The sequence below is a fragment of the Artibeus jamaicensis genome, unplaced genomic scaffold (genome assembly GCF_021234435.1).
Source record: "Artibeus jamaicensis isolate MK-2021 breed Jamaican fruit bat unplaced genomic scaffold, CSHL_Jam_final contig_473, whole genome shotgun sequence".
In the NCBI taxonomy this organism is placed as follows: domain Eukaryota; kingdom Metazoa; phylum Chordata; class Mammalia; order Chiroptera; family Phyllostomidae; genus Artibeus; species Artibeus jamaicensis.
This window is the reverse complement of record NW_026521851.1, coordinates 1,258,974-1,280,815: the sequence shown is the minus strand read 5'-3', so window position 1 is coordinate 1,280,815 and position 21,842 is coordinate 1,258,974. Positions and strand designations below refer to the sequence as shown.

At 41.9% G+C, this 21,842-nt stretch overlaps 1 protein-coding gene across 8 annotated transcripts in view; it reads right to left on the bottom strand.

Annotated features, from left to right (window-relative positions):
* Positions 1-20,080, bottom strand: part of TBCE (tubulin folding cofactor E) — an 87,652-nt gene extending 67,572 nt beyond the window's left edge. For 3 of the 8 annotated variants that reach the window (XM_053667892.1, XM_053667890.1, XM_053667894.1), the window contains exon 1: positions 10,225-10,314. Coding sequence is in view for 5 of the 8 variants with exons in the window: in XM_053667886.1 (XP_053523861.1) it covers positions 10,225-10,324 (100 nt within the window). In the remaining 3 variants the exon portion in view is untranslated. Of the gene's footprint in view, positions 1-10,224; positions 10,356-17,852; positions 17,954-19,816; positions 19,966-19,995 lie in introns of those variants that run through there. The other 5 variants (XM_053667886.1, XM_053667893.1, XM_053667887.1 and 2 more) reach the window with 4 other exon arrangements.
* Between the last annotated feature and the right edge of the window lie 1,762 nt (positions 20,081-21,842).

Genomic DNA, 21,842 nt, shown 5'->3' with positions numbered 1-21,842 from the left:
CTTTACATTATCACAAGTTATCCTTACAACAGACAATTCATCTACATAAAGGAGGTATTGTTACTGTCCTCTTTTCATCAGCTCCCGGAGAAATAAACACAATTTATTTTTCAATTGCAGTTCACGTTCCATAGTATTTTATATGAGCTTCAGGTGTACAGCACAGTGGTCATACAATCATAAGCTTTACAAAGTGTTTCCCCAATATTCCCAGTAGCCCCTGGCACCATACAGAATTGTTACAGGGTTATTACTTGTACTCCCTATGCCACAGTTCACATCCCCGTGACTATTTCATAACAACCAATGTGTAAATCTTAATCCCTTCACTTCTTTCACCCAGTCCCTCAACTTTCCCAATACCTGTTTTCTGAGTCCTAATCTAGTAACCTGCTTTACATAAAATAAACCTCTGGAAGTAAATAGTATCCTTGTTCAATCTAGGTAAGATAACACACTGAACAAAAGCCATTCCCAGGTCACTCTAACCCCAGAAGCTGACACTCAGTCCTTGTTCTGTGCTCTCTGCAGCTGACACCTGATGTCTGCAAACCACCTTAGTCTCCAGAGCATTTTCTCTACATTCTGTCCTCCCCTCCACCTATTTATTAAGTACCCACTGTGCACAGGGTACTGTGCTGGTACAAAAATAAGACAGAGGGCTGCACTTCCGGATCAACCCTCCTGCTGAGAACAACTAGAAAAGTTGAATAAACTATTTTAAAAAATCACTTTAAAACCCTGGCCAGATAGCTCAGTTGGTTAGAGTGTCGTCCTGCTATGTCAAGACTGGAAGCTCAGTCTCCAGTCAGGACACAAACAGGAAGCAACCATGAACATGTAAAGAAGTAGAAAACAAATGGATGTTTCTCTCTGGACTTTGTGAAAATTAAACAGTTTTGTCTACAAAAGGCCAAGATCAAGAATGTGAAAATACCACATACAGAATAGGAGAAAATGTCTGCAAATCACAACTCTCATGAGGGCTGAATACCTAGAATATACAGACACAAAATCCTAACACTGGATGACAGAAAGGCAACCCCACGTGATCACGGGGCAGGCTGTGCACAAGTGGGGACAGGAGGTACGTAAGCAATCACTGCATCTTCCATTCAGTTTTGCTGTGACTCTAAAACTACCTCTACTTAAAAACGGCTACAATGACAAATTTTAAGTTTTATATCTATGCAACCCAAATTTCAAGTTTCTTAAAAATGAAGACAACCTAAAAGCAATTGCAGGAGAAAACAAGATAGGGTTAATCTTCCAGGAAAAAGATCATTAACCCTGATGGAAACCTGAGGATAGAGAGTAACAAAGGACAACAAAATGGCACAGATAGGGGAAATCTAAATTGACACTGACACTGTAAGTTAACACCATCAGGTCTTTGGGCTTCAAATACACATGGAGTAACATACCCAACACACGGGTTAGCAAGGGGGTGAGTGGAGTCAGAGTCCAAGTGTCCTCAAGCCTCTGCATGAGTCCAGGGAGAGGTGAGCTACTGACTGTCATTAGACTTCTGGACGTCCAAGGTCCATGTTTTCACCTCTAGTGTAACTGTTCAATGACGACAATATACAACTACCAAGTTAACAGACAAAAATTAAACTGCCCGGGCTGGTGTAGATCAGTGGAATGAGCACAGGCTGCGAACCAAAAGGTCAAGGTTCAATTCCCAGTCAGGGCACATGCCTAGCTTGTGGGCCAGGTCCCCAGTAGGGGGCGATCCAGAGACAGCCATACACTGATGTTTCTCTCCCTCTCTTTCTCCTTCCCTTCCCCTCTCTCTAAAAATAAATAAATAAAATCCTTTTTTAAAAAAAGGAAAAATAATCTGAGGGAGAAAAGAACAGCACAGGCAAGTCAAATAGAAAGCAAATAGTTACATGGTAGACACAAAACCAATACATTAATAATTCAGTGAAACTAAAATGGACTAGGTGTTCTGGATTAAAAGAGAGTCCACAAAGACCATCAGAAGGATTTTAACAGGGATTACACGGAATCTGTAGATTGCTTTGGGCATTACTGACATTTTCACAATATTGCTCTTTCAATTCATGAACATGGACTGTCTTTCCATTTATGTCTTCTTTCATTTCTTTCAGCTTTGTTTTGTAATTTTCATTGTACATATCTTTCACTTCCTGGGTAAGTTAATTTCTAAGTATATATATATTTTTTAAAGATTTCATTTATTTATCTTCAGAGGGGAAGGGAAGGAGAAAGGGAGAGAAATATTGATGCATGGCTGCATCTCATGCATCCCTTGCTGGAAACTGGACTGCAACCCAGGCATGTGTCTTGACTGGAAATCGAACCTCAATCTTCTGGTTTGCAGGCCCGCACTAAATCCAGTGAAATACACCAGCCAGGACTATATTATTCTTTTTGAGGTAGTGTAAACATATAATGGAATATAATTCAACCTTAAACAGGAAGGAAACTCTGACACATGCAACAACATGGATGAATCTTGAGGATGTTATCTAAGCAAAAAGACAAAATACTGTGATTCCCCTTACAGGAGGTACTAGAGTAGTCAAATCCACAGTGAAAGAAAGTACAATGGTGGGTGCTGGGTGCTGGGTCCTGGGTGCTGGGGCTGGGAGAGGGGGGAATGAAAACCAAGGTGGGCAAAAGTGGGTTTAGAGTTGCCAGTCTGCAAGCAGAGAGTCCATTCTTGTGTTACTATTTGTTACTGTGCTATTTTCTACAGGGACAGCTGTAGACCTACTCTGGCCCAGTTTGGGAAGAAAAAATGTTCTAGAGATGAAAGATAACATAATAATATAAATGTACCTAATGCCTGGAAAAAATGTAAATTTTATTTTATGTGTATTTTATCACAATAAAAAAATGACAAGACTGAAATCATAGAGTAGATTCTCTGCACACAGTGGAATTCAGCTGGAAGTCAATAACAAAAGTTCATTAGGAAAGTCCTCATGTTTAGAAATTAAGCAATATCATTCAAATTACCTTGCTTCAAAAAAGAAAACAATGTAAGTTAGGAAATATTTTGAACAGAGTGATAACGAAAACACTACCCATCAGGACTTCCGCCAAGATGGAGGCATAGGTGGAGACGCCGTGCTTTCTCACACAACCAAGTTTAGAGACAACTAAATATTAGCAACAGAAAACACAGCCAGAACACAGAAAATTGAACTTTTCGGAAGTCTGATGACAACAAATGCTTCAGCATGACCGGTAAGAGGGGCGAAACCAACAGCTGTCGAAGCGGGGTTGCACAGGAAAACTCGGTCAGATGGACTCAGGAGCGCAGATCCCAGGCTTGGGGTTGTAAAGGGCAGACCCAGTGAGCAACCCAATGAGCGACCCAGTGCGCCACCCAGTGAGTTACCCAGTGAGCGACCCGCAGATCTGGCGAGGGCGCAGGGCAGCACGTTGACTATGGTGGCTCATTCCTGAGCAGATACACCTGTGAGGGAGTGGGCAGTGAGACGGGCCCCAGCGGAGGGAGGCAGCAGAGAGGGCCACCATTTCCCACTCTGATCCGGCCCCCACATACAGCGTCACAACCCAGGGACCTCGCCCTGGTGGCCCCGCCCCGCTCCTAAGGCTCTGCTCCTTATACTTAATGGGTGCAAACAGACCAAAAATGGCTTAAGAAGATCTCAAAGCACCAGAGCCCATAACTCTAAGCAACGAAGAAATAGCAAAACTTTCAGATGCACAGTTCAAAACACTGGTGATCAGAATGCTCACAGAACTGGTTGATTTTAGTCATAAATTAGAGGAACATATGAAGGCTAAACTAATTGAAATGAAGGAAATTGCAGAGGAAACCAATACTGATGAAAAGGAATCTGGGCCTCAAATCAATGGAGTGGACCAGAAAGAAGGAAAAAATGACCAAACAGGAAAATATGAAGAAACAAGAATTCAAAAAAATGAGGAGAGACTTAGGACATCTTTAAATGCTCCAACATCCGATTTATAGGGATACCAGAAGGGGGAAAGGCACAGCCACCAGTGGAAAACTTATTTGAACAAATAATAAAGGAGAATTGCCCCAATCTGGCAAAGGAAATAGACTTTCAGGAAATCCAGGAAGCTCAGAGAGTCCCAAAGAAGTGGGACCCAAGAAGGAACACACCAAGGCACATCATCATTACATTACCCAAGATTAAAATGAAGGAGAGAATCCTAGAAGCAGCAAGAGATAAGGGGACAGTCACCTACAAAGGAGTTCCCATTAGACTGTCAGCAGATTTCTCAAAAGAGACCTTACAGGCAAGAAGGGGCTGGAAAGAGGTATTCCAAGTCATGAAATCCAAAGACCTACAACCAAGATTGCTCTATCCAGCAAAACTTTCATTTAGAATGGAAGGGCAGATAAAGTGTTTCTCAGATAAGATCAAATTCAAGGAGTTCATCATCACCAAGCCCTTATTATATGAAATGCTAAAGGGACTTATCTAAGAAAAAGAAGATAAAAAATATGAACAGTGGAAGGACAGCAAACTCAGTTATTAACAATCACATCTAAAACAAAAGCAGACTTCCGCCAAGATGGAGACACCGTGCTTCCTCACACAACCGCGTTTAGAGACAACTAAATATTAGCAAGAGAAAGCACAGCCAGAACATAGAAAATTGAACTTTTCAGAAGTCTGATAACAACAAATTCTTCAGCCTGACCGGTAAGAGGGGCAAAACCAGCAGCTGGCAGAGCGGGGTAGCACAGGAAAACTCCGTCAGACGGACTCAGGCGTGCGGAATCCAGGGGCAGGGTTGGACCTGGTGGGCAACTCAGCAAGCAATCAAGGGGAAACAGCGAGGGAGCAGGGCTGGGGGTTGACTGTGGTCGCCCATTCGTGTGTGGATAGACAAGCGAGGGATTGGGCGACTGGACGAGAGCCAGCAGCCCCAGCGGCCAGCGGCAGCGGAGGGCTCTGCCATTTCCCAGCTCTGACCCCACCTCCACATACAGCGTCATAATCCAGCAACCTAAGTGGCCCTGCCCCGGTGAACAACCTAAGGCTCTGCTCGTCACCCTGCTGCAAGAAACAGCAGAGGGGGCCCCCATTTCCCCGCTCTGACCACGCCCCCACATACAGCATCACAACCCAACGACCTGGGAGTCCAAGGCTCCCCTCCTCGTACCTAATGGGCGTGAACAGAATAAAACAAAAGCAAACTAAAAGGACAGCTAGATCAGGATCAGAACCATAGAAATGAAGATCTCATGGAGGGTTAGCAACAGGGGAGTGGGAGAAGGAGAAGGGGGGAGAAGGTACAGAAAATAAGTAGCATAGACGGTAGGTAGAAAATAGATAGGGGCAGTGCAAGAATAGTATGGGAAATATAGAATCTAAAGTACTCGAGACACATGGTCATAAACTAAAGGGGGGGATGGTGGGGGTGGGGGTGTGCAGGATGGAGGGGAATGAAGGGGGGGATAGAACAACTGCAATGGCATAATCAATAAAATAAAAATTTAAAAAAAAATAAAACCTGGGCAAAGGACCTGAATAAATACTTCTCCAAAAAGGATGTGCGGGTTTCCAAGAGACATATGAAAAAATGCTAATCAACAGAGAGATGCAAATTAACACCACAGTGCAATATATCACCTCACACCTTTGAGAATTGCTATCCTCAATAAATCAACAAACAGCAAGTGCTGTTGAGGATGTGGAGAAAGGGGAACCCTCGTGCACTGTTGGTGAGAATACAGACTGTTGCAGCCCCTATGGAAAATATTATGAAGTTTCCTCAAAAAATTAAAAGTGGAACTGCCTTTTGACCCAGTGATCCTCCTTCTGGGAATATATCCTAAGAATCCTGTAATACTAGTTTGAAAGAATATACATGTGTACACCCCTAAATTCATCAAAGTGTTATTTACAATAGCCAAGATCCTGAAACAGCCCAAGTGTCCATCAATAAATGAGTGGCTATAAATGCTGTGGTGCATTGACAGAATGGAATACTATACGATTGTACAAAAAGAAGGAAGTCTTACCTTTGTGACAACATGGGTGGACCTGGAGATTAAGATGCTAAGTAAAATAAACCAGTCAGAGAAAAACAAATACCATATGATCTCACTTATATGTGCAATCTAATGAACAAAATAAACTGATGAACAGAAACAGAGGCATGGATTCATGAAACAAGCTGACAGCTGTCAAAGGGGAGGGGCAGGGGAAAATGGATGAAAGAAGGTGAAGGGTTAGCCAAAACACATATTTACACATTGACACAGAGGACAGAGTAAAAGGGTGGGGGTGGCTAGGTGGAGGGGAGCAAAGGTGGGGCAAAATGAGGTCGGAAACATACTTCGCTTGGGTTGATGGCCATACAACACAGTGTGCAAATAATGTTTTCTTGAGTACTACAGTTGAAAGCTGCATGGTTTTGCAAACCAATGTCATCCCAATAAATTCAATTAAAAATTTTTTATTTAAATCTATATATAATCCTAGCTAAGGAAATTAAATCTCTAACCACCAGTAGCCATGTGCCAAACACAGGACTGTTGTATTCCTGTTTAAAGCAATTTTTACATGTTTATGTATAAGAACAGCAAGAACAGCTAACAGTATGCACCAGTAACTGGCCCACGTGCTTTAACACCTACTCATTTAGCTGTCACAACCACCCTCGAGCAGTACTCAGTACAGTAACCCCGGAGTAATTGCTAAATCTGTGTTTAATTTCTCTGTGTCTCTGTACCAGATGTACCAGTTCCAGCAAGTGTGCCAATTCCACCAGACGACCTCTAGAAGAAACCCAAAAGTACTACCAACTGAGGTGCAAGGAATGGAGAGAATGCCCCAAACAATGAGAGAATTCATAAGGAATAAACACAGAGTAGTTAACTTTTTGCAGAATTGTAATTTTCAGGGGAAAGCTGCTTCATAATATACCTATGAGGGAAGTGTCCCACTCACGGGCAACTTAATGGAAATAGTGCGCACCACCTCATGCTCGTTCAACCACCATCTAGCCCCTTTCACTGTATGGCTGTACTTGCCATGCACCATGCCAATCTGCCTTTCGGAGCTATGCTCATTTCCTCCAGCTGCTGGGAGCACTGGCTGTTGGAGGTCAGCCTTTCACTGTCAGCATCCTTTCAGAACTGTCTCCACTGGAAAAGCACTTTGCCCAAGGGCACACCCCTTCCTAGGGCAATCAGAATCCAATGACAGATCAGCACAGGAGTGTAAATGCCCAGGCCCTCATCTCAACTAAGAAATACTGAAGGCCACACTAGCTCCAGAGGGTCTCTGACCACATCCCATCACGGCCCAACTTCTGCCTCCACCTTTCCACTAGTATTCATCCCAAGAGTACTCCTAATAAACTCTCCGAACACTAAATTTCCTGCATGCGCATCTCCACCTGAGTCGGCTTCCCAGAGAACGGGGCACTGGACATTGATCCAATACTTTCCGACAGAAACCTGGCAACATATATTAGAAACCTTAAAATATTCATATTTTGGTGAAGCAATAGGGCAGAAAGGGCGCAAATTCTGAAGCATGGATTCACATCCCAGCTCTGCTGTATGAAAGTGCTGAGAGCTGAGTCTTGGTCTCGTTTATAAAACAATGAGACCAACAGCACCTCTATTTCAGAGTTGTCTGTAATGTTCAAAGCTCACAGCATGTGAGAGCACCGGGCACACAGTGACTACTTAGTCAGTAATTATGGGTGCTGACTGGCTGACTTTAAAGTTAAATGCTACTTTCTTTTTCAATTTATCAATAATGCCAGTCACACAAGGAAAAATGCCCTCTTCATATTAAGTATTTGTACAACTAGGAAAGACTGAGGGCCATGCTGGCTCCAGAATGGCCCAGAGGGTCAACAGAGAGACCCCACAGTAACCTTAGGTCCATGAAGGCAGGGCCCACAATCATCGAGTTCAGTGGTTCTTGAACCTCACAGAGTATCAGCAACCCCCGAAGGGCCTGTTAAAACAGACTGCTGGGCCCCACCTCCAGAGTTTCTGGTTCAGTGGCTCTGGAGTGAGGCCTGAGAATTTGCATTTCACAAGTAACAAGTTATGCTGACTGGTTGGGGACTTTGCTTTGAGACCCTCTGGTCTAAGTTTGTCACTGAATCTCCCTGCACCAATTCAGGCTATTTCCTAATATATAGAAGATATTCAAATGCTTATTGACTAAGACATACAAATAAGTCTACACAGTGTTTTTTACAAAGTATAAAACTAGAAATTACAAGTAAAACCATCCACGAAATGAAAGGCAGACTACCCTAGGGGAGAAAATACTTGCAAGTCATGTATCTGACAAGGAGTTAATATCCATAATATATAAAGAACTCAAATCAATACAAAAAACTCCAAACAATCTGGTTAAAGAATGTGGACAGAGGATTTAAACAGACAAGAAGACATTCAGATGGCCAACGGTACACGAAAAGATGTTCAACATCACTCATCAGCAGGGAAATGCAAATCAAAACCACAGTGAGGTCCTGGCAGGGTAGCCCAGTTGGTTGGAGCACTGTCCTGCTACCCAAAACGCCAAGCTTGCGGGTTCCATCCCCAGTCAGGGGACACGCAAGAATCAACCAACAAGTGCATAAATAAGGGGAACAATCAATCAATGTTTTTTTCTCTTTCCCTCCCTCCCTCTCTCTCTAAAAAAAAAAATCAATAAATAAAAAATTAAAAAACCAAATGGTAAAAATACATATTTTAAAAAACCACAATGAGGTATCACCTCATACCTGTTAGAACGGCTAATATCAAAAAGAAATAGCTTCCTGGTGGGGAGACAGAGAGAAAGGCTTATGCACTGTAGGTGGGAATGTATACTGAGGCAGCCACTATGGAAAACTGTTACAGAGGTTCCTCAAAAAATTAAAAAACAGAACTCCCACAGGATCCAGAATTCCACTTCTGAATATTTGTCCACAGGAAGCAAAAATATTACTGTGAAAAGGCCTGCAGCCCATGCACTGCAGCATTATTTACAATCGCCAAAACTTGGAAGTGACTGAAGTGTTCACCAACAGATGAATGGATAAAACGCACGTGATACACACACAATGTAGTATCATACAGTTGTAAAAAGGAAGGCTATTTTGCCATTTACAACGACACAGATAGACTTTAAAGGCATTAGACTAAGTGAAACAAGTCAAATACCAGATAATTCACTTAAGGTTGGACTCTTTAAAAACAGGGACACTCAGATACCGAGGACAGAATGGTGGCTGCCAGAGGCACAGCATGGGGGGGGGGGGGTAGGCAAAATGCATGAAGGGAGTCAAAAGGTACACACTTCCAGTTACAAAGCAAGTCCCGGGGATGCAGTGCGTAGCGTGGTGACTACAGTTAAGAATGCTGTACTGAGGCCCTGGCTGGTGTAGCTCAGTGGATTGAGCGCAGGCCTGCGAACCACACGATTGCGGTTCAATTCCCAGTCAGGGCACATGCCTGGGTTGCAGGCCAGTTCCCAGCAGGGGACACACGAGAGGTAACCACACATTCATGTTTCTCTCCTTCTCTTCCTCTCTAAAAATAAATAAATAAAATCTTAAAAAAAAAAAAAAAAGAATGTCGTACTGTACATTTGAAAGTAGCCAACCAGATCTCAAAAGTTCTCATCACAAGAAAAAGAACTGTAACAACGTATGGTGAGGGATGTTGACTTGACTTACTGTGGTGATCATTTCATAGTATATACAAGACTCCAGTCTATGGTATACACCTGAAACTACAGTATTACACTGCATGCCAATTGTATCTCAATTTAAAAGTCACAACTGCAATACTATTGTAGAAACACAGATAAATATACACCAAATAAGAAAAGGTAACACAAAATTATACTTATAATAATTTAAACTACATTAATTTAAACTACATATATACATACATAGCTTAATGACAAAAGATATCAAAAATTACTTAGCTTTTGAGTTTAGGATTATGATAACTCAAGATTTTTTTTGTTGTTTAAAGTTTACTCAGAAGATATTTTAAGGCCGAATTAATATGAAATAGCAATACTAAATAATTAAGTACATAACTAAAAAAACCAGAGCTACCACAGGATGTCGTCACCAAATAAACTTGTCTAGTGTCGGCATCTATAAATTGGTTGTTACTTCCCTCAAAATTGGTATAGTACGGCAGTCTTGAAAAGCCTGCACAAAAACCCACAAAATAAAACATACATGCGCACACATGACACCATACATCACCTGCCACAGGAGGGACAGGGCCATAGAAAAGCACCGTGGCCCGTTCTCCATTGACTTCAACTCTTCGACCAATGACCTCTGATGTCAAAGTGTCATTCATGATAACAGCGCGAGAATCCACAATAGGAGATCTAGAAAGAAAAGTTCAACATTGAGAAGAACTCACTAAAATTCTTCTTAAAAACTTTTGCAAACTTCATGTAGATACTCATGAGGTCAGTGCTTCTGACCAATTTAGTCTTCACATTTTGGTGAAGAGAACCTAACAGTTTTACATACCATACGCTGCTAATTTGACTTTACTATCTAACTATATTTTGATAATAATGTATTTTTTAAACCCTGTTTAACTCCAGTTAGCTCACATCACATGACTTGTCTATACTGTCACTTACTGGATGGGGTGGGAAGAGAAGAGAGGAGAAGGGGATGAAGTGATGGAGAGAAGGGAAAGGAAACGGGGCATGTGAGCACTATCCTCGCCTCAGGAAGGGGAAAAGACAACCCCACGGACATGAGAAACAGCACCTATGACGAACAATAAATCAAAGATTAAACCAAAAAAACACAGAGAAGCCTAAAAATAAAGAGAAGGCCTCAAAAGGAGCCTGAGAGAACAGCATTTCCTGTCTAGGAGGGATAACTAGGCCCAAGTCCCACTTCATAGGAAAGCGAGGGAAGCCCAGACGACGGGAAACTCTCCAGGGCAAACAAGTCCATTTTTTCAGCAAATAAAACTCTAGAGAAAAGCAGCAGATGGAGTGAGATCAAAGAGAGTGAAAGAAACTTAAGAGATGCGTCAACCAATTGTAATGTACAAACTTTATTTGGATTCTAATTTTTTTAAATTTTCATTTATTGATTTTCAGGGAGACAGGAAAGAAAAGAGAAGGGAAACACTGATCTATTGTCCCACTCACTCATTCATTGACTGATTTCTTGTGTGTGCCTTGACCAGGGATGGAACCCATAACCTTGGCATATGGGAATGATGCTCTAATCAACCTGGCTAGAATCCAACCAGGGATGAATTCTAATTTTTTAAAAGATTTTATTATTTATTTACTTTTAGAGAGGGGAAGGGAGAGATAAAGAGAGGGAGAGAAACATCAGTGTGTGGTTGCCCCTCATGTGGCCTCACCGGGGACTTGGCCTGAAACCCAGGCATGTGCTCTGACTGGGCATCAAACCTGCGACCCTTTGGTTCGCAGCCTGCTCTCAATCCACTGAGCTACGCCAGCCATGGCTGAATTCTAATTTTTTAAAACTGTAAATAATTTTTTAAGAGAGATTATGGCCCTGACCAGTGTGGTTCAGAGCTGGCTGGAGCATCATCTGGTAACAAAAAGTTGTGGGTTTGATCCCTAATCCAGGCACAAATACTTTATATCACTTTATAGCTATCACAGATCTCAAAACATACTTTATAATAATTGCTATTTCAGTTACAATATTTATTATTAGACCTGTCACTAGATGTTGTCATTTATCATATTAACAAACACACATTATATTCTATTACGATTTTTAAAGATTTTTATTTATTTACTTATTTTTAGAGAGGGGAAGGGAGGGAGAAAGACAAGGAGAGAAACATTGATGTGTGAGAGAAACCTCAACGGGTTGCCTCTCACATGCCTGCAACTGGGGACCTGGCCTGCAACCCAGGCGTGTGCCCTGGTCAGTAAGTGAACAGGTGACCTTTCGGTTCGCAGGTTGGCATTTAATCCACTGAGCCACACCAGCGACAGGGCTCTATTATAATTTTTAAAGTATTTTGATAACTTTATTTCATATGACTAATTTCATTTGAAATACTATGTATTTTCTGTATTTAATAACACTAAGGCCCTGGCCAGTGTGGCTCAGTTGGTTGGAGCACTGTCCCATAAACTGAAGGGTTGCTGGTTCAATCCCTGGTCAGGGCACATTGCCTGGGTTGCAGGTTTGGTCCTCAGTCAGGGCACATGCAGGAGGCAGCTGACCCATGTTTCTGTCTCCATTCCTCTTTCTCTCTGAAAGCAATGAATAAACAAACAAACAAAAAGTAAAATAAAATAAAACATTAAGGAGTACACATACTTCATCAGATTGCTAACACAATCTTTATCTTAAAGAACCAATTAAGCCCTGGCTGGGTACCTCATTCGGTTGAAGTATCATACTGATAATCCCTGGTCAGGGTACATATAAGAAATTGATGTTTTTCTCTCTTCCTTCCTCTCTCTCTCTTTCCTTCTCAAATCAGTAAATTTAAAAAATGTTTTAAATTTAAAGAAATAAAAAACCAATTTGAAAAACTAAAGGACATAAGAATTTGGTGATGAGTCTCAAGTATCAATAACAAAGGAAGGTACTGAAATGACACTTTACAAAATACATATAACACTTTACAAAAATATATAACACTTTACAATACACATAACACTTTACAAAATACTTTCATTTTCCTTATCTTTATTTTAAGATTTTATTTATTTATTTTTTAGAGAAAGGAAAGGAAGGAGAAAGAGAGGGAGAGACACATCAATGTGTGGTTGCCTCTCATGCGTCCCCTACTGGGGACCTGGCCTGCAACCCAGGCATGTGCCTTAACTGGGAATCGAACCAGCGATCCTTGAGTTTGCAGGCCGGCAGTCAATACACTGAGCCACACCAGCCAGGGCCCTAAATTACTTATTTTGCTTATATCAATTTGAGCTAAGTTTCTTTCCCTTGCAACTGAAAGAACCCTGAAAAAATACATAAGAATTTAGGTCATATTTGCTCCTATTTAATGTTTGATGGTCATTACATGCAGCTAGTCTGCTGGATGGCAATGCTACCTCTCCAGCTACATGCTAGCTAAGGGACACTGGATAATTTCACCTGTGTCTGTTTCCTCATCTGTAAAATACTGATAATATTAGGACCTATCTCACAGGGCTGTTGAATTAAATGCTATTATATGCACGAATGCTCAACGTATTGTGAAGAGTAAATGTAGCCATTAAGGTTAAAAGATTGTATATTTATGTAAGAGGAAAATGTTCCATAAATCCAAAGAAATGTATTACAAGTTCAGAAAAACAGAAACTGATATGGGGAAGTTAATCACAGGAAGCCTACTGCCCATAGTAGGAATGGATTCCAACATCAAAGACCACGCTTCCTTCTTCCTTTAACCAAGAAATCCAAACAGATGCCTGATGCAAAGTAGAAAAGGTTAAAAAAAAAAAAAACCTGGCAGTTTGTGAATATTAGAAAAGATTTTTCAACATGAGTTTTATTATCTTTCTAAATGTATTTTCTTCAATCTTTCCGATATTCAAAGTTGTACCAAAATAATTGATGAGGTCTGACCCATCATTCACACACCCACACCTATCAAGTAGAAAGCTCAACCTCAATGGAAACACAGCTGAGATTTAGAAGCTCTAGGCAGTAATCCTGGCTCAGACACTGAACAGCTGTGTGTCCTGAGATTCATTAATCTTTCTGTCATAAGAGTATAAGGAAGCAAAAGACATGCTCTTACAGCCATGGGTGTCCACCCTTTTTGCATCTCCGCGCCATACTGGAAGAGTTGTCTTGGGCCACACATCAAATACATTGCGACACGTAATTACAAAAACATCTCATCATGTTTTAAGTAAATATATGATTTTGTGTTGGGCCACATTCACAGCCATTCTCGGCTCCACGTGCCCCTCAGGCTTCAGGCTGGACACCCATGAACTTCGTCTAATTTGGAGAGATGTGCAAAACTAAGATCTAAAATTAGGAATGCAAGGATCAAATTCAGTGATTGAAGAGAACCATGCATGGCAAGAGTGAAGGAAGGCATAGGGAGTCCAGTTAGTATCGTGATAACTATGTATGCGGCCAGGTAAGTACCTGATAGCGGGGGTTTCACTCTGTAAAGTACATGATTGTCTAACCAATATGCCACACATCTGAAACTAATACAAAACAGTATTCAATGTAAACTATACTTGAAAAAAAGAGAGCGAGGAAAGGCTCCAAGTAGAATCCGTGCCCTGGTTAAGCTGTTAGGAATGGGCAGCAGAGAGAGAACGAACTTTGGAGGTGGGGAAACGAAAGAGGGTTTCACTGATTGGAGGTTCATGTCAGGAGATTGAATGCGGGAATACCTTTAAAAATGTATGAGCAAAATATCATTTACTTTTAAACTACCACTCAAAAGGTAACAATCGCCAAGTATTTAGCCCAATTTTATTTTATATTACTTACTTTTATTTTATTGATTTTTGAGAGGAAGAGGGGAAGGAGGGAGAAGGGGGCAAAGGAAGAGAGAGGGAGGGAGAGAGAGATAAGAGTGTCAGTTTGTTGTTCCACTTATTTATTCGTTCATTGGTTCATTCTTGTATGTGCCCTGACAGGACTGAACCAACAACTGTGGCATATTGGGATGATACTCCTACAAACCAAACTACCCAGCCAGGGCCTTCTTCAAACCAATTTTTAACAAACACATGTGGTATCCATTAAAAATTTTTTTAAATATATTTTACTGATTATGCTATTCCAGTTGCCCCATTCCCCCCTTCACTCCCCTCTGCCCTGCACACCCCATCCCACCCACATTAGTTCATGTCCATGGGTGGTGCACATAAGTTCTTTGGCTTCTACATTTCCTATACTATTCTTGCCCTCCCCCTGTGTATTTTCTACCTACCTTCTATGCTACTTAATCTCTGTACCTTTTTCTCCCTCTCTCCCCCTCCTGCTCCCCTATTGTTCATCCTCCACATGATCTCCATTTCTGTGGTTCTGTTCCTGTTCAAGTTGTTTAGCTTGCTTTTGTTTTTGTTTTAGGTGTGGCTGTTAATAATTGTAAGTTTGTAGTCATTTTACTCTTCATATTTTTTATCTTGTTTTTCTTAGATAAACCCCTTCAACAGCTCATAAGGGCTTGGAGATGATGAACTCCTTTAACTTGACCTTATCTGAGAAGCACTTTATCTGCCCTTCCATTCTAAATGAAAGCTTTGCTAGGTAGAGCCATCTTGGCTGTAGGTCCTTGTCTTTCATGACTTGGAATACTTCCAGTCCCTTCTTGCCTGTAAGGTCTCTTTTGAGAAATCCACTGACAGACTGATGGGAACTCCTTTGTAAGTAACTGTCTACTTTTCTCTTGCTACTTCTAGGATTCTCTCCTTCATTTTAATCTTGCATAATGTAATTATAATGTGTGTTCCTCTTTGGGTCCACCTTCTTTGGGACTCTCTGAGCTTCCTGGATTTCCTGGAAGCCTATTTTCTTTGCCAGATTGGGGAAGTTCTCCTTTATTATTTGTTCAAATAAGGTTTCCACTCGTGACTGTTCGTTCCTCTTCCCTTTCTGGTACCCCTATAATTTGGATGTTGGAACGTTTAAAGATGTCCTGGAGGTTTTTCAGCCTCTCCTCATTTTTTTGAATTCTTGTTTCTTCATTCTTTTCTGGTTGGATGTTTCTTTCTTCCTTCTGGTCCACTCCGTTGATTTGAGTCCTAGTTTCCTTCCCATCACTATTGGTTCCCTGTACATTTTTTTTAACTTCATTTAGCGTAACCTTCATTTTTTTCATCTAATTTGTGACCAAATTCAACCAGTTCTGTGAGCATCCTGACTAACTGTGCATCTGATAGGTTGGCTATCTCTTCGTTGCTTAGTTGTATTTTTTCTGGAGCTTTGATCTGTTCTATCACTTGAGGTTTGTTTTTTTTTTGTCTTGCTGCGCCTGTTATGCAGTGAGGGGCAGAGCCTTAGATGTTTACCTGGGCGGGGCAACCCACATTGTGGGTTGTGATGCTGTCTGTGGGGAGGGGTCCAAGAGGGAACAATGGCACCTGCTCTGCTCTCTGCCAGATTTCAGTCACTTCCCCCACTTCCCACAAGCAAATTGGGTCTTTCTGATGCTGATTCCCAGGTGGGTTGGCTTGTGTACATTCTAGGCCCCTGTGGGTCTCTCCAACCAACTCTCCTGTGAGGCTGGGACTTTCTCCCGCTGCCTCAACCCCGACAGGTGTTTTCAATCAGTGGTCTGAGGCTTTATTTCCCCAAGCTGGGGCTCTGGGTTGGGTGCTCTGTCTCACTCCCCAGTTTTGCCTGGTTTACCTGCGCATGAATGTGGGACTGCCCAATCCAAAATCTGCCACCTCACCGGGTCAGCCCACTGCTGCCTTGCCAGCCAGCTGCTGCCTTGCACACTCTGCTCCACTATCCACCGCCGCACTGGGTCCGCCAGCTGCAGCCTTGCCGTGAGTCCTCTCCACCCCTCCTACTGATCTGGATGAGTGTTTCTTCTTTAACTCCTTGGCTGTTGAACTTCCATACAGTTCAGTTTTCTGTCAGTTCTGGTTGTTTTTTTGTTTTTAAATTGTTGTTCTTTTTTTGGTTGTTCAAGTAGGCACAGTGTGTCTACCTATGCCTCCATATTGGCCAGAAGTCCTCCTTTTTAAAAAATTTTAATTGTGGTAATACACACATAAAATTAGTCATATTACCATTTTTAAGCATACAGTTCAGTGGTATCAGCTGTGAACTCTCTGCTATGAACCAAATTACTAAAACCTTTTTCATCTCACAAAACTGAAACTCCACACTCATTAAAGAATTCCCCATATCCCGTTCTCTCCAGCCCCAACCTTCTGTTTCTATGAACTTGACTACTCTAGATAACTCACTACGTGGAATCAGAGTACTTGTCTTTTAGTAACTGGTTTGTGTCACTGAACAGAAAGGCCTGCTGGCCCTTCGCGCCCTTTGTACCCCATGTCAGAGGCTGTGTCTAAGCTGTACTAATCCTCACCACTCCTTTGTCCTCACATATTGAATTCGATCATGTCATTTTAAGTAGCTCCTCCAAATGCCCAAGCGTTGGGCATTTCCAAAGAAGCTGTAGACATGTCTTCTCTCTCAAACACCAGTGATTCAATCTATAACACAAATTTTATGGCAAAACTACATGAAAGAGAACTAACTATATTTTCAAATACCACCAAATCTTCCCAAATCTCTCCTTCACAAATTCTTTCCAGCTACTCCTAATAACCAGCAAATTGTGATGTTTCCCCTTTCTGGTAGTCCCTACATACTTTCTGAGTAACGTTCATTTCACACTTATTTTCTATGGATTCTCTTGCACACTTCCCAGCAAAATGCTAAGGTAAGAAAACTATCATAAAGTTTTTAAAAAATAAACCTTGAAGCGCTAAAGATACAATAAATATTCCATTAAAATATATAATAAATTGCCCTGGCTGGTGCAGCTCAGTGGATTGAGCAAGGGCCTGCGAACCAAAAAAAGATTGTGGTTCGATTCCCCGTCAGGGTACATGCCTGGGTTGCAGGCCAGTTCCCAGCACGGGACAGTGCCCAGCAGCAGGGGATGCACCAGAAGCAACCATACATTGATATCTCACTCCTTCTCTCTTTCCCTTCCCTTCCAAAGATAAATAAATAAATTTAAATATATATATGGATATGTGTGTGTGTGTGTGTATATGTGTGTGTGTGTGTGTGTGTGTGTGTGTGTGTGTATATATATATATGATAAATTGCCCTGGTTGGTGTGGCTCAGTTGGTTGGAATGCCGTCTCATACACTGAAAGGTTGCAGGTTCAATTCTTGGTCAGGGCACATACCTAGGTTGCAGGTTTGACTCCCGGTCAGGAGGCACACGGAGGCAACCTATCCATGTTTCTCTCTCACATCAATGCTCCTCTCTCTCCCCCCTCCTCTCTCTCTAAAAGCAATGGAAAAAAAAAAGTCCTTGGATGAGACTAAATATATATATAATAAAATGACTTTAATAAACTAAAATAAAAAATAAATCAAACCACCAGAAAACAGTAACAACTACAAGTTTTATTGTTGAACATTTACATTTTATAAAAATAATTTAAGATTTTATTAAAACTGCATTGGATTCAACTGTGTATGCACAGTAAAATTAAAATTCAAAGGCTAACCATGGAGACAGAATATATAGAGAGTAATGTATCTTCCAAACAAGTGGAAGGGTAATAAGGAAAAGAGAAAAGAAGAGCTTGAGTTTTTTTTAAAAGGCAAGAAAGGAGACTTAAAGACAGCAAATAAAGTACAAAGTATAAGATGGTAGAAAAAGTCCAAATCCCTTTGTTGTAAAGAAACTACTACAAGCAAAATGCTGTTTTAGTCTCTAAGGATGCAGCAGTAAACAAAACACATAAAAAATACCTGCCAGCATGAAGCTTCCATCCTAGAGGAGGAAACATAATAACCACATAAATGACTCTATCATATGGAATGCCGAAAGATGACAAGCACGAGGACAATGAATGCAATGGTGATGGAAGTGAAGGATACATCTGGGACAGCCTCACTGAGAAGGTAACATTCAAAAAACGTGAGGGAGGGAAGGGACTGAACCATGTGGACATATTGGGGAAGAGCGTTCCAGGCAAAGGAATGGTAAGTGCAAATATCCTGAGGCTGGGATGTGCTTGTGGAGCCCATATGGTAGAGAGCAAAGGGGAGTATACAGAAGGAGAAATCAAAGGTAAAGCAGGACTTCGCCACAAAGGACCTTGGGGACCACTCTAAAGACCTGGCTTAGAGATCTGAGTGAAATGGATAGTCTTGGAAGATTTTTTGAAAGTCAGTAGATAATCTGATTGTTTTAAGAGGATCACTCTAGATGCTATGATGCAAACAGACTGAATAAAGAAAAACCAGACCAGCTAGGTGGCTACTGCGCAACCAGGTGAGAAATGGCTATAACTTTGACAAGTGAATGTGGTGAGAAGGGTTTGGGAGCCTGGACAGATTTTGGAGGCAGAGTTCAAAGGGTGTGCTAATAGATTACACACACCGCATGAAAGAGCTGAGTCAAGGATGACTCCAAAGGTTCTGGCCGGAACAAATACCTCAGCAGTGGCAATAAATGTTAAGTACGATAAATGTGCCAGTCAAAAGGCAAGAGATTGTCAACTAGGATTTAAAAAACAAACAGTGATATGCTGCCTATAAAAGCACACAAAGAGGTTAAAAACTAAAAAGATGAAAAAAGTAGAGAGAAACCTCAAGTGCCAGCTGCCACAGTTATAATTAATGTCAGACAAAAGGAAAGTCTGCTCTCCTCATCTCAACCTACTATCTTTCTCTAACAGTTTGGCATTTATAAATGTCTTCCCAAAGAAACTGAGGCTTTTTGGAGGGATAGGGACGTCATACTCTCACCTGGGTCCACCCACAACTCATAGTCCCCAGCTGGTAGTAAGCATTAACGTAAATTTTTTAAATGTTCTCCACCCACTTAACATTAGTTCCCCTCCACCACAAATGTTAAATTATGTGGAAGGACAAGGCTATTTCTCTAACATGACACCAAGTCGCCGATTTTTAGTACCAATTTTAGTACCAATTTTTCCTCTTCCATAGTAACAAGTCAGTAGGATTTTTTCGGTGAAGTACAGGCGCTGCGGTCCATTCAGCGGGGCCCTGCCCGGGACCCGACAGGTCCACCCACACACGCACAGCGCCGCCCGCACACGCACCACGGCCTTGACTGTACACACGCCTGCACGCGCGTGAATACACAAGTACACAAACACAAACGCGCACTCACCCCCAGAGCCTGCGCGTCTAGCCAAAGCCTTAGGGTGCAGGCAACGCCCAGCTCCGTCAACCTGGGAACTTCCTAAAAAACTTCGAGGAACTGAAAGACTAACAATGCTGCAAGGTGACCGTCGACAACAGGCCACCAGGAAATTCGTCCCCTTGGCTCCCGAGCCCTGCTACACTCACCTGTCCACAGCACGCCGGGTGGGTCCGCGAGGCGACCCCTCGCACCCGCAGCGTCACAGCACAGCTTCCGGCTCTTTGCCGGAAGTGCATTTTAGAGGACAGGAAGTCCCGCCCTGCGGTGAGTGATGGGCGCCAGAGTTCTGAACAGATTGTAACCAGAGGTTCGTTCAGCCCACCCGGACCCAGTCTCCCAGCTGTCCCTTTGCTTCAGGGGCCACATTCCCCGGAGCGTCGAGCACCCAAAAAGGAACAACATGAAGATGGAGCACATTCCCATTCCCTGGTTCGAGTTGCAAGTCCTGTGTGAAGTTCAGCTAGGTGCAATAATGGAAAAAGCAAATGCCGCAATCATGTTAATGGCTCAGTGTCAGTTTCTCATATGTGAATATCTTGATGGCTTCTTGTCAGGATCAAATGAGATGATGCTTAGGTAAATGTTTAGCAGTGGGGTCGCGTGCAAGAGCAAAGCACGCAAATGACTACAGGGTTGTTATTGTCGGTGTAAATGAAAGAAGCCATTATTAACCCAATCAAGGAGACACTGAGTAACACCAGGGAGGTGGCTTTCCTGATGAATTTGGTAAAGGTGACCAGAATTTCAACATGCAGATACCTGTTGTGAATATGTAAAAACTGCTTTTGTTGTTTAGTGAGAGATTATAGACCAGGGTGTCAAGCTCATTTTCACCGGGAGCCACATAAGCCTCGCTGTTGCCTTCAAAGGGCCAAAATAATTTTAGGACTGTGTAAATGTAACTACTCTTTAACTGTTAAGGAGTTGAAATTACATTTCGCCCTTTGAAGGCAACCACAAGATTGATGTGGTCCCCGTGATAAGGAGTTCGGCACCCCTGATGTAGACTAAGAAACCTGTTCCCTAAAACTTAAAGAAGCTCTGTTGTGTGAAATCCTATCAGCAAGGATGAAACACCCTGCTCCTGTCAGTAGAGACTGAGCCATACAGATCATTCTGACGCTTTTCCAATCCACGGGTAGATTTTCACATAAGGGGTTTTCAGATGTCACATCCCACAGTTATTTTAATTTATAGTTGTCAACATACAAGACCTTGGAGCCTGCTTAATTCTTACCTACACTCCTTCAAATCCTGTGCTTTCCCCGGCTTTTTTTTTTTTTTTTTTTGACTCCTCAGTTCCTCTGGTGTGTGGCTTCCTTATTTCAGCAAGTTAGTAAACCTAACTTTGTTAAACTATAGGTTTGTCTCTGAGGGATTTTATCAGATGGGTTTTATTACTGTTTATTTTGGCCAAGCCTCCTGTACAAATGAAGGTTAGACACCTTTGGTTCCATCTTAGGAGAAAACTGAAGCCGAATAAGGGTACATTATTTACCAGTATTCATCTGTGTCCTGAAATGAGCTGTGGGCTTTTTAACTTTATAAAGTTTTTACATTACCAGAACAATCTGACAGTAACCAGAGGGGAAGTGGGAGGGGATATTGGGGGAAGTGGAGAAGGTTTTCAGGAACAACTATAAAGGACATATGGAAAAAACCAATGGGGGTGGAATCAGTGGAGGGAGGTGGGGATGGCTGGGGTGTGGGGGAGTGGTGGGGGGGGGAAATGCAAACCACTGTACTTTGAACAACAATAAAATTTTAAAAATAATAAAAATAAATAAAGTTTTTAGATTACCTTTCATTAGAGAATGACCTCAGTTTTAAAAAAATTATTGGCATCCACCAAGTTCAGATCAGCCTCTCAACAGTTACAGAAAACATGAATCTTCCTTTTAATTGTAAAATACTTTCTTCTCTTGTCCCTGACTGGTGTAGCTCAGTGGATTGAGTGCAGGCCTGCGAACTAAAGCATCACCAGTTTGATTCC